The 12,421-nt window shown below is 52.1% G+C and overlaps 2 protein-coding genes across 3 annotated transcripts in view; one reads left to right on the top strand and one right to left on the bottom strand.

Moving 5' to 3' along the window:
- LOC146019991 (galanin receptor 2b-like) overlaps positions 1–12,421 on the top strand; it is a 53,609-nt gene that overhangs the window by 19,953 nt on the left and 21,235 nt on the right. The window contains exon 1 of one of the 2 annotated variants that reach the window (XM_083152719.1): positions 12,095–12,346. The exons of the other annotated variant lie outside the window; for it this stretch is intronic. Within the exon in view, the coding sequence (XP_083008845.1) occupies positions 12,343–12,346 (4 nt within the window). The 5' untranslated portion in view covers positions 12,095–12,342. Of the gene's footprint in view, positions 1–12,094; positions 12,347–12,421 lie in introns of those variants that run through there. 2 annotated transcript variants of the gene reach the window in all.
- Positions 1–12,421, bottom strand: part of LOC146019992 (uncharacterized) — a 47,976-nt gene that overhangs the window by 32,034 nt on the left and 3,521 nt on the right. The gene's annotated exons all lie outside the window — the stretch shown is intronic.

Below are 12,421 nucleotides of genomic sequence, written 5' to 3'. Positions count from 1 at the left end.
GAGGAACACAAGCAGGGAAAGTGGTTTGATGTTTTCTGGATGCTGCAGGCTGTGGCCGTATACACACACCGCCTCATTCTCCCTCGCTTTCCAAGAACTATATATACTGTAATATATATTCTGTATAGACAGTATCCACAGGATTTAGTTATAAGCTTTAATGCTACAGCAGGCATAGGCAACTGGCTATGGGGACTACTAGTACCAGCATGACCTGCCACAGCTTTTACTTCAATTTTGTGTGTAAATACTTGGCCTGCTGCCGATTGCAGATCTCCCATTGCTGTACAGTGATATTTTGTTGCTATAATAATAATAATTATTATTAATAATCTTCCACAAAGTAAAGTAATTAGAGTAATTGCCATGCAGTCTGACCACACACTTAGGATCTGATTCAGAGATCCAGACATGTTTTTGGAGCCTAGAAAGCAGGATAACACTGTCCCGCTGCATGAAACGCCCCCCCCCCCCCCCACCACCACCTTTGCATGAATCCCACGTACCCATCCATTCGCATGCGGCCGCACAGATGAGAAATTAGTCAGTGGTTACTAACCATCAGATTATTTCTCCTACTGTGCCCGCAGCTGCTTGGGTACTTGTGTAGTTTCACGGTGCCACTTAGGTAGTCAGCGTAGTGTCCCTGTCAGGATCAGCGTAGCGTTCCTGCGGCCGGCATAGTCAGCGTCCCTGTCAGCATCAGCGTCGTGCTCCCGTGGCCAGCGTAGTCATCGTAGTCAGCTTGTGTCTGCGGCTGTGTGTACGTTCGGGCCTAACCGGAGCTTAGGCAGTTAGTGTAGTCAGTCAGCGTTACGCAGTTAGCGTAGTCAGTCAGCGTTACGCAGTTAGCGTAGTCAGTCAGCGTTGTGTCAGCGCTTATTACATTGTGTGGGAACCATTGACTATTTTTAACCTGCCTGACATGACAGGTGTGAATGTGTTCCTGAAACACCCCCACTATCCACTCCAGCCCGAAGCGCGGCAAGCCCCGCGAGGGGACGTGGTACGCGTCCTCCCGACCTGTTCATACCCCCACTATCCACATCGGCCTGGAGTTGATCTATTAAAGTGTGTCGAGTGCAGAGAGCCACCCAGCCCGAAGCGTGGCGAGCGCAGCGAGGCCCGTGTGGGGACGCAGAAAACGAACCCTGCGAGGGAACGCAGATTACTTGACGTGTATTCTGCGTCCCTTCGCGGGGCGAGCTGTGCTCACCACGCTTTGGGCTCGTTTTCTCTCGGGGCTTTGGGTTGACATGGATAGTGGAGGTTTGAAATGGAGGCATTTGCCAGTATGTAACATGGAGCATTGGCAAAATGCGTCCTTTATTGTGCATGAGACACATTTGTGCCCACACAGCCCTTTTTGCGCACAAGATGCACGCGCTACCGAACCCCTAACCATGACCGTCTCCCTGAAGCGGACATGAGCAGGATTGCCGTACCCTGCCGCATGAATTACTGAGATGCACTTGCGTATGAGACACTCGTGCATCCCCAGGGCAGCCGAGAGGAATGCCGGGCCCCGGTAAAATTTTGGGGGTGTGGCCTAAGTGTGTGTGGTGTGGGCACCTCCCACACTTAGGCCACACCCCCAAAATGTTTAGAGGTGGGTAAAAGAAAACTCTAAAACCTGTAATCTCAGACGCAGCACACACCTACAGCATGTGCTGTGCTGACAGGAGGCTCAGCATGACCTCTCACGCTGTCAGTGAGACACTCATGCTGAGCCTGCTGTCAGAACAGCACATGCTGTAGAAGTGTGTGCTACTGTTGATACCCTGGAGGGACGGAGGGGGAAGGGAGGGGTCGAACCAGGGCCCCTGCGGGGCCCCTTCAGCAAGCCTGGGCCCGGGTAATTAGTACCTGCTCCCCCCCTCTCTCGGCTCCCCTGTGCATCCCAGGCAGATGGAGTGCCTCTCTGCCGGCGCCTGCATGATCCCCTCTCCACCGGCGTCCGGCCAGTGCAGGGGATCTGACGGTTACCGGTGCTGTGTGAGAGGCGCTCACTAGGCATGACAGGGACAGAGCTGTAGTTTGTGGGGACAGCACGGTGACTACGCTGCCTGACGCACTATCCTGACTTCGCAGGGCTGCCGCGGGGACACCATACCTCCCAACAGTCCCGATTTTATCGGGACAGTCCCGATTGTCAGGGCCTGTCCCGATGTCCCACCCGCGGGCGGCAGTGTCCCGCGGTGTGGGGGGGCTGTTGGGAGTCCCCCCTGTCAGCTGCTAAGCAGCGGGGAATGAACGCAGCCAGGGGACTGGGGGCATGGCTAGAGGCTCACAGAGCCTCTGGGTCATGCCCCCATAGCGGCAAAATGGGGGCGTGGCCTCGCGGAAGAGCCGCGAGTATAGGCCACACCCCCAAATTAGGTCACACCCGCAGAAAATTTCGGCGCACCTCCGGCGCGCAGGAGCATCGTCCTAGCTACGGAGCTTCAAAAGTTGGGAGGTATGGGACACTACGCTCACTACACTGGGCTGCCGTTGGCCTACGCTGACAATGTAGCATACCTTGGCACTGTGAAACTACACAAGTACCGCTGATTGTATACACATGATTTCTGCCTGTTCGGGACCGGCGTATGATGTCCGCAACTATCCCGAACAGGCAGGGGTATGGCTGCCTTCTCTGGGGCCTGCCTCCCTCACAACTACCACTGCCCTTCTCACAGGGAAGCGGTCATCTATTAGAATGAACTTAGGTCTACAGTCATTAGGTCGACCCCACTAGGTCGACTGGCAGGAAGGTCGACATGACTTAAGGTCGACATGGGCCAAGGTCGACATGACTTAAGGTCGAATTTGCATAAAGGTCGACATGAGGAAGGTCGACTTGTCATAAGGTCGACATGGGTTTTTCACTGTTTTTTGAGCCGACATGTGCCAACAGGCGGTATTTCATGCCCTACCATCCACTAGGGCGTGGTGGGAGAATAAAATAGTGTGCCGAGCGCAGCGAGGCACCGTGCCCGAAGCATTGCGAGCGAAGCGAGCGATGCGATGGTCCGATTCTCATTGCCAACTGTGTCCATGTCGACTGTGTCGACATTCGGATAAAAAAACAGTGAAAAACCCATGTCGACCTTATGACCAGTCGACCTTCCTCATGTCGACCTTTATGCAAATTGGACCTTAAGTCATGTCGACCTTGGCCCATGTTGAGCTTAAGTCAGGTCGACCTTCCTGACCTAGTGGGGTCGACCTAATGACTGTAGACCTAAGTTCATTCTGACAGATGTACCGATTCCCTCTCACAGCTCTCAGTGCCTCCCTCGCAACTACCACTGCCCTAGCCCACAACTCTCACTGCCTCCCTCACAACTACCACTGCCTTTCCCACAGCTCTCACTGCCTCCCTTATAACTACCACAGCCCTTCCCACAGCTCTCACTGCCTCCCTCACAACTAACACTGCCCTTCCCACAGCTCTCACTGCCTCCCTCACCTCTACCACTACCCTTCCCACAGATCTCACTGCCTCCCTCACAACTACCACTGCCCTTCTCACAGCTTTCACTGCCTCCCTCACAACTACCACTGCCCTCCCACAGCTCTCACTGCCTCCCTCACAACTACCACTGCCCTCCCACAGCTCTCACTGCCTCCCTCGCAACTACCACTGCCCTCCCACAGCTCTCACTGCCTCCCTCACAACTACCACTGCCCTTCTCACAGCTCTCACTGCCTCCCTTGCAACTACCACTGCCCTCCCACAGCTCTCACTGTCTCCATCACAACTACCAATGCTCTTCCCACAGCTCTCACTGCCTCCCTCACAACTACAACTGCCCTTCTCACAGCTCTCACTGCCTCCCTCACATCTACCACAGCCCTTCCCACAGCTCTCACTGCCTCCCTCGCAACTACCACTGCCCTCCCACAGCTCTCACTGCCTCCCTCACAACTACCACTGCCCTTCTCACAGCTCTCACTGCCTCCCTTGCAACTACCACTGCCCTCCCACAGCTCTCACTGTCTCCATCACAACTACCAATGCTCTTCCCACAGCTCTCACTGCCTCCCTCACAACTACAACTGCCCTTCTCACAGCTCTCACTGCCTCCCTCACATCTACCACAGCCCTTCCCACAGCTCTCACTGTCTCCCTCACAACTAACACTGCCCTTCCCACAGCTCTCACTGCCTCCCTTACAACTACCACAGCCCTTCTCACAGCTCTCATTGTCTTCCTCACAACTACCACCGCCCTTCCCACAGCTCTCACTGCCTCCCTCACAACCATGGCCGCCAAAAGAAATTCTGGGCCCCGGTACAACAACTTCCTGGGGCCCCCACGGGTGGAGATCCCCGCACACTCTGCGGACCTTGTGTTACGCCACTGTTTCCAAGGTGGATACACGTACAAAAATTTACACTGTAATGTCTATTACACATGTCACACATCCATTACATATTATACCACATGCCATAATGCTCATTACACATTATGCCACACACCGTAATGCTCATTGCATATTAAGAAGTTAACATGCTCTACCAGGGGTTAACATGCTCTGCCAGGGGTTAACATTCTGTGCCAGGGATTAACCTGTCTGCCCTGATTTACATGCTCTGCCAGGGGTTAACATTCTGTGCCAGGGATTAACCTGTCTGCCCTGATTTACATGCTCTGCCAGGGGTTAACATGCTCTGCCAGGGGTTACATGCTCTTTGCAAAGGATTTACACATACCCTCCAACATGGCCCATTTCATTAGGTACAAAATGCTCTGTCACTGGACTTCCCTGCCAGTGGCAATTACAGATGTGAGCCTGCAGCACAGTCCAATATTCAAAAGGGGGGGTCACATATACTGCCACCCCAAGCATCACTGTCCTGGACTCACTGGCAGTTGATGTGACCCCCCTCTTTGAATTTTGGACTGTGCTGGTGTCCAACCTCTGTAATTACCACTGGCAGGGAAGTCCAGGAACAGAACATTTTGTACCTAATGGAATGGGTCATGTTGGGGGTACTTGCCACCAAAAAAAAAAAAAAAAACCTGTGTGTCCAGACCAGGGCCCCCCTGACAGGCCCGGGCCCGGGTAAATTGTACCTGCTCCCCCCCTCTCTCGGCACCCCTGCTCACAACTAACATTGCCCTTCCCACAGCTCTTATGTTCTCAGGGCCAGAGTAACAAAGGGGCGGTTGGCGTGGTCTGTGGGGGGCTGTTGTTACACCACTGATTGCTTGTCTGAGCCTCATTATGGCATGAATGGATGCTGACAGTACATTATTTGCAGCATGCAGAAGCAATATGCAATACCAGCCTTTATCACATTAATTACAGCTAAGATTGTGTATCTGTAACAACTACTGATAGGGACGGGATATTGGATTGTGATTACACAAGCTTTTATTGTTCTATAATCTGCTATGGGCTCCCTGTGTGTGTTTGTCTGTCTTCTTCAATACAATAAGGGCCGCAGCGTGCTAAGGAATAGAATGCTCAGTAATTAAGCCTTGGTTACAGCGCACACCGACTTCTGCAAAGCGTTTCATTAATGTCAGGTGTCCCAGCTGCACGTTGTAATAGACAGGCTGACGCAGGAAGCTGCGAGACCATCATTGATTCATAGAGTGATCGGTTAGATTGGCTGAGACTCTTATGTCAGGAAAATCTAATAGGCAATCTGTCGTATTACTTTGTATGAGTCCCCATGGGAAGGTGACAGCTAGGGACAGCACTACAGTGACAGTACTTTCCTCTACCATATTCTCCCATTGCTCAGACAGCACGCACAATAGTGGACGTATCCAATAAGGAGATGCTGAAACGTCTCAGTAATCTACACAAAGGGGCCGATTCAGTGCTGCGACCACGTCAGCGTCATTCGCCGTTGTTGCGATTTTATGCCAATGCTACTATCAGTCCTTCCCCTGGTGTAAAGCATGTGCCTGACTGTGCAAGGGACTGTGATGCCCACTTTATGCATCCTCTCAGTTCCCGGCTCCCGATCACCACTATTAGATCCTCTCGCTCCCCAGTTCCCGATCACCACTATTAGATCCTCTCGCTCCCCAGTTCCCGATCACCACTATTAGATCCTCTCGCTCCCCAGCTCCTGATCACCACTATTAGATCCTCTCACTCCCCAGTTCCCGATCACCACTATTAGATCCTCTCACTCCCTGGCTCCTGATCACCAATATTAGATCCTCTCAGTCCCCGGCTCCCGATCACCACTATTAGATCCTCTCACTCCCCAGTTCCCGATCACCACTATTAGATCCTCTCACTCCCCGGCTCCTGATCACCACTATTAGATCCTCTCGCTCCCGGCTCCTGATCACCACTATTAGATCCTCTCACTCCCTGGCTCCCGATCACCACTATTAGATCCTCTTACTCCCCAGTTCCTGATCACCACTATTAGATCCTCTCACTCCCCAGTTCCCGATCACCACTATTAGATCCTCTCCCTCCCCAGTTCCCGATCACCACTATTAGATCCTCTCGCTCCCGGCTCCTGATCACCACTATTAGATCCTCTCGCTCCCGGCTCCTGATCACCACTATTAGATCCTCTCACTCTCCAGTTCCTGATCACCACTATTAGATCCTCTCACTCCCCAGTTCCCGATCACCACTATTAGATCCTCTCACTCCCCAGTTCCCGATCACCACTATTAGATCCTCTCGCTCCCGGCTCCTGATCACCACTATTAGATCCTATCACTCCCCGGCTATCGATCACCACTATTAGATCCTCTCACTCCCCAGCTCCCGATCACCACTATTAGATCCTCTCACTCTCCAGTTCCCGATCACCACTATTAGATCCTCTCAGTCCCCAGTTCCTGATCACTGCTATTAGATCCTCTCGCTCCCCAGTTCCTGATCACCAATATTAGATCCTCTCACTCCCCAGTGCCTGATCACCACTATTAGATCCTCTCGCTCCCCAGTTCCTGATCACCACTATTAGATCCTCTCGCTCCCCGGCTCCTGATCACCACTATTAGATCCTCGCAGTCCCCAGTGACTGATCACCACTATTAGAGCCTCTCACTCCCCGGCTCCCGATCACCACTATTAGATCCTCTCACTCCCCAGTTCCCGATCACCACTATTAGATCCTCTCAGTCCCCAGTTCCTGATCACTGCTATTAGATCCTCTCGCTCCCCAGTTCCTGATCACCAATATTAGATCCTCTCACTCCCCAGTTCCTGATCACCACTATTAGATCCTCTCGCTCCCCAGTTCCTGATCACCACTATTAGATCCTCTCGCTCCCCGGCTCCTGATCACCACTATTAGATCCTCGCAGTCCCCAGTGACTGATCACCACTATTAGAGCCTCTCACTCCCGGCTCCTGATCACCACCATTAGATCCTATCACTCCCCGGTTCCCGATCACCACTATTAGATCCTCTCACTCCCCGGTTCCTGATCACCACTATTAGATCCTCTCGCTCCCCGGCTCCTGATCATCACTATTAGATCCTCTCAGTCCCCAGTTCCTGATCACCGCTATTAGATCCTCTCGCTCCCGGCTCCTGATCACCACTATTAGATCCTCTCACTCCCCGGCTCCTGATCACCAATATTAGATCCTCTCAGTCCCCAGTGACTGATCACCACTATTGGATCCTCTCACTCCCCGGCTCCTGATCAACACTATTAGATCCTCCCAGTTCCCAGTGACTGATCACCACTTTCAGAGCCTCTCACTCCCGGCTCCTGATCACCACTATTAGATCCTATCACTCCCCGGGTCCCGATCACCACTATTAGATCCTCTCACTCCCCGGTTCCTGATCACCACTATTAGATCCTCTCGCTCCCCGGCTCCTGATCACCACTATTAGATCCTCTCAGAACCCAGCTCCTGATCACCACTATTAGATCCTCTCACTCCCCGGCTCCTGATCACCACTATTAGATCCTCTCACTCCCCAGTTACTGATCATCACTATTAGATCCTCTCAGTCCCCAGTTCCTGATCACCACTATTAGATCCTCTCACTCCCGGCTCCTGATCACCACTATTAGATCCTCTCACTCCCCGGCTCCTGATCACCAATATTAGATCCTCTCAGTCCCCAGTGACTGATCACCACTATTAGATCCTCTCACTCCTGGCTCCTGATCACCACTATTAGATCCTCTCACTCCCCGGTTCCTGATAACCACTATTAGATCCTCTCACTCCCCGGCTCCTGATCACCACTATTAGATCCTCTCACTCCCCAGTTATCGATCACCACTATTAGATCCTCTCGCTTCCCGGCTCCTGATCACCACTATTAGATCCTCTCACTCCCCAGTTCCTGATCATCACTATTAGATCCTCTCAGTCCCCAGTTCCTGATCACCGCTATTAGATCCTCTCGCTCCCGGCTCCTGATCACCACTATTAGATCCTCTCACTCCCCGGCTCCTGATCACCAATATTAGATCCTCTCAGTTCACAGTGACTGATCACCACTATTGGATCCTCTCACTCCCCGGCTCCTGATCAACACTATTAGATCCTCCCAGTCCCCAGTGACTGATCACCACTTTCAGAGCCTCTCACTCCCCGGGTCCCGATCACCACTATTAGATCCTCTCACTCCCCGGTTCCTGATCACCACTATTAGATCCTCTCGCTCCCCGGCTCCTGATCACCACTATTAGATCCTCTCAGAACCCAGCTCCTGATCACCACTATTAGATCCTCTCACTCCCCGGCTCCTGATCACCACTATTAGATCCTCTCACTCCCCAGTTACTGATCATCACTATTAGATCCTCTCAGTCCCCAGTTCCTGATCACCACTATTAGATCCTCTCACTCCCGGCTCCTGATCACCACTATTAGATCCTCTCACTCCCCGGCTCCTGATCACCAATATTAGATCCTCTCAGTCCCCAGTGACTGATCACCACTATTAGATCCTCTCACTCCCGGCTCCTGATCACCACTATTAGATCCTATCACTCCCCGGTTCCCGATCACCACTATTAGATCCTCTCACTCCCCGGCTCCTGATCACCACTATTAGATCCTCTCACTCCCCAGCTCCCGACCACCGCTATTAGGTCGTCTCACTCCCCGGTTCCTGATCAACACTATTAGATCCTCTCACTCCCCGGTTCCCGATCACCACTATTAGATCCTCTCGCTCCCCAGTTCCTGATCACCAATATTAGATCCTCTCACTGCCCAGATCCCGATTATCACTATTAGATCCTCTCAGTCCCCGGTTCCTGATCACCACTATTAGATCCTCTCACTCCCCGGTTCCCGATCACCACTATTAGATCCTCTCAGTCCCCGGCTCCTGATCACCACTATTAGGTCCTCTCAGTCCCCAGGTCCTGATCACCACTATTAGATTCTCTCACTCCCCAGTTCCTGATCACCACTATTAGATCCTCTCAGTCCCCGGCTCCTGATCACCACTATTAGATCCTCTCAGTCCCCGGCTCCTGATCACCACTATTAGATCCTCTCACTCCCCAGTTCCTGATCACCACTATTAGATCCTCTCGCTCCCAGTTCCTGATCACCACTATTAGGTCCTCTCACTCCCCAGTTCCTGATCACCACTATTAGATCCTCTCGCTCCCCGGCTCCTGATCACCACTATTAGATCCTCTCAGTCCCCGGTTCCCGATCACCACTATCAGGTCCTCTCACTCCCCAGTTCCCGATCACCACTATTAGATCCTCTCACTCCCGGCTCCTGATCACCACTATTAGATCCTCTCACTCCCCGGCTCCTGATCACCACTATTAGATCCTCTCACTCCCCGGCTCCTGATCACCACTATTAGATCCTCTCACTCCCCGGCTCCTGATCACCACTATTAGATCCTCTCACTGCCTGGTTCCCGATCATCACACTATTAGGTCCTCTCACTCCCGGCTCCTGATCACACCATTAGCCTGCAATGACTGGTGCCCAATGTAAAAATCATCTGACATCTTACAAATGGTGTTGAAGAATTTGCACAGCTACGAGTAGATTTGTAGCCATACACATCCATTCGCACAGCGATCCCATTCATTTGCGATTTCACTGTAGCGCGGCAGCGTCTATCTGAATTTGCGGCTGTGCGGTCTGGTCATCTCCTACTGAGTGCTGCTGCAGCAGCCATACATTCTGTGCAATGACATCACCAGTGTTACCTTATTCCCATCTCTGCCAAGTCTGAGTCTCATTACTGTCCTTCATACTATTCCTGCCCGTCATCACCTCAAGAGGTAATTATCCCACGTTTACCTTCTCGTAATATGTATGTAAATGACTCCCGGCTCCTTCAGGGAGTTCTCTGCCGCCTGTTGTACTGCGCTCAGTTCTCCAATGTTTCTATCACATAATATAGGAGTCCAGTACGTACATATAGCACATACCTGTACCAGATATCGCAGGCGTACAATAACATGTCACTAGTACCGCTCGTATACAGACATACAGGGCCCTCATCAGAGTTACCTGTAATCACTATTCCTTATGGCCATGGTCTTCACCTCACTGTGATGTACAAACCCAGGGATAGACGAGAAGTCTCTGCCACTGACTCTGCCTATTTGGGCTTGTCGACATACATTAGGTCAATCAATAAAGGTTGACACAAGAAATAGGTCGACATAGGTAAGGGCCAACATGGTTGGAAGGTCAACTCAAGCATTAGGTCGACAATGCAAAGGTTGGCAGTCAAAAGTGAGTTTTTCACGTCTATTTGAGCCGACTTGTGCCGACAGGGGGTATTTCATCCCCTACCATCCTCTAGGGCATGGAGCATACCTCCCAACAGCCCCTATTTTAGCGGGACAGTCCCGATTATTAGGGCCTGTCCCGCTGTCCCACCCGCGGGCGTCAGTGTCCCGTGGTGTGGGGGGGCTGTTGGGAGTCCCCCCTGTCGGCTGCAAAGCAGCGGGAAATAGACGCTTGTGCACAGCATCTATTCCCGCAGCCAGGAGGCTGGGGGCATAGCTAGAGGCTGGATCATGCCCCCATAGCGGCAAAATGGGGGCGTGGCCTCACGGGAGAGCTGCGCATATAGGCCACGCCCCCGAAATTACCCCTACCCCCCCCCCCCCCCCCGAAAATTTTGGCGCTCCTTCGGCACGCATCAGCTCTGTCCCGGGTCCGGCGACCACACAGTTGGGAGGTATGATGGAGGGAGAATATAATAGTGTGCTGGGCAACATTCGGGACTAAAAAACATGAAAAACTCATGTCAACCTTTTGATTGTTGACCTAACGCGTGTGTCAACCTTCTGACCGTGTCAACTTTAGCCATGTCAACCTTTTTCACTTGTCATCCTAAGCCCTGTTGACATTCAGTGGTCGACCTAATGTATTTTGAGCTTCATAGTGTCGAACTAGCGACTATATCCCAGCCTAAGAACCATTGGTTTAGTATAATACAATGGCCAAAAGGGGGCTGACAAATGTGGCTTTAGACAACTGCGAGACTTATTTGTAGAAGTGACATACTGTATGTATCTGCCAATCTGAGATCTCTCAACTATGAATTTTATTTTTAGTATAATCCCCCCCCCCACACACGCTTTTCTATCTGTCCATGTCACCCCCTCCACGCGGAAACGGTCATCTGTCAGAAGAGACTTAGGTCGACTGTCATTAGCTCGACCCCGGAAGGCCGACTGGCCCCAAGGTCGAAAGGGTTAAAGATCAACATGACTTAATGTCAACATGGGCCAAGGTCGACATGGTTTTAGGTCGACAGTCATTAGGTCGACATGAGTTTTTCACTGTTTCTTGAGCCGACATGTGCCGACAGGTGGTATTTCATGCCCTACCATCCACTAGGACATGGTGGGAGAATAAAATAGTGTGCCGAGGGTAGCGAGGGGATGTGCCCGAAGAATTGCGAGCAAAGCGAGCGATGCGAGGGGCTGCGGTTCAACTCCAACTGTGTCCATGTCGACTGTGTCGACATTCGGGTAAAAAAAGTGAAAACCTCATGTCGACCGAATGACTGTCGACCTAAACCCATGTCGACCTTAAGTCATGTCGACCTTGACCCATGTCGACATTTAACCCTGTCGACCTAATGACTGTAGACCTAAGTCTGTTCTGACAGATGTACCGTTTCCCTCCACGCAACCCCATTCCCTGTCTCCTGTCAATGATAAATCTGGGGCTGTCCTTGTTGTGTGAGCCGGGCTGGCAGAGGAGGAGTAATAACAGCAGCCCCCGCAAGGTAACTGGCAGAGAGGGAGATCGCACTTGTGTTACTCTGAGACAGAGCTGCATGTGAGAGAGAGAGAGAGGGAGAGGGCGAGCAGGGTGCACTGGTACCGCAGATGTCTTCTCACCTCTATGGACTGTGAGCCTGACCCCCACTAGGACTGGCAGCAGGAGTGGATGGGTGAGTACACCAACCTGCAGACTGTGCAAGCTAGTGGATAACCCTTGGTGTAAGGTGCATGGAGCTGAGTGTATG

This window comes from Crinia signifera, chromosome 7 (genome assembly GCF_055691185.1).
Source record: "Crinia signifera chromosome 7, ASM5569118v1, whole genome shotgun sequence".
NCBI lineage: Eukaryota > Metazoa > Chordata > Amphibia > Anura > Myobatrachidae > Crinia > Crinia signifera.
Note: the sequence above shows the minus strand (reverse complement) of the source record. Positions and strands in the feature narration are given on the sequence as shown.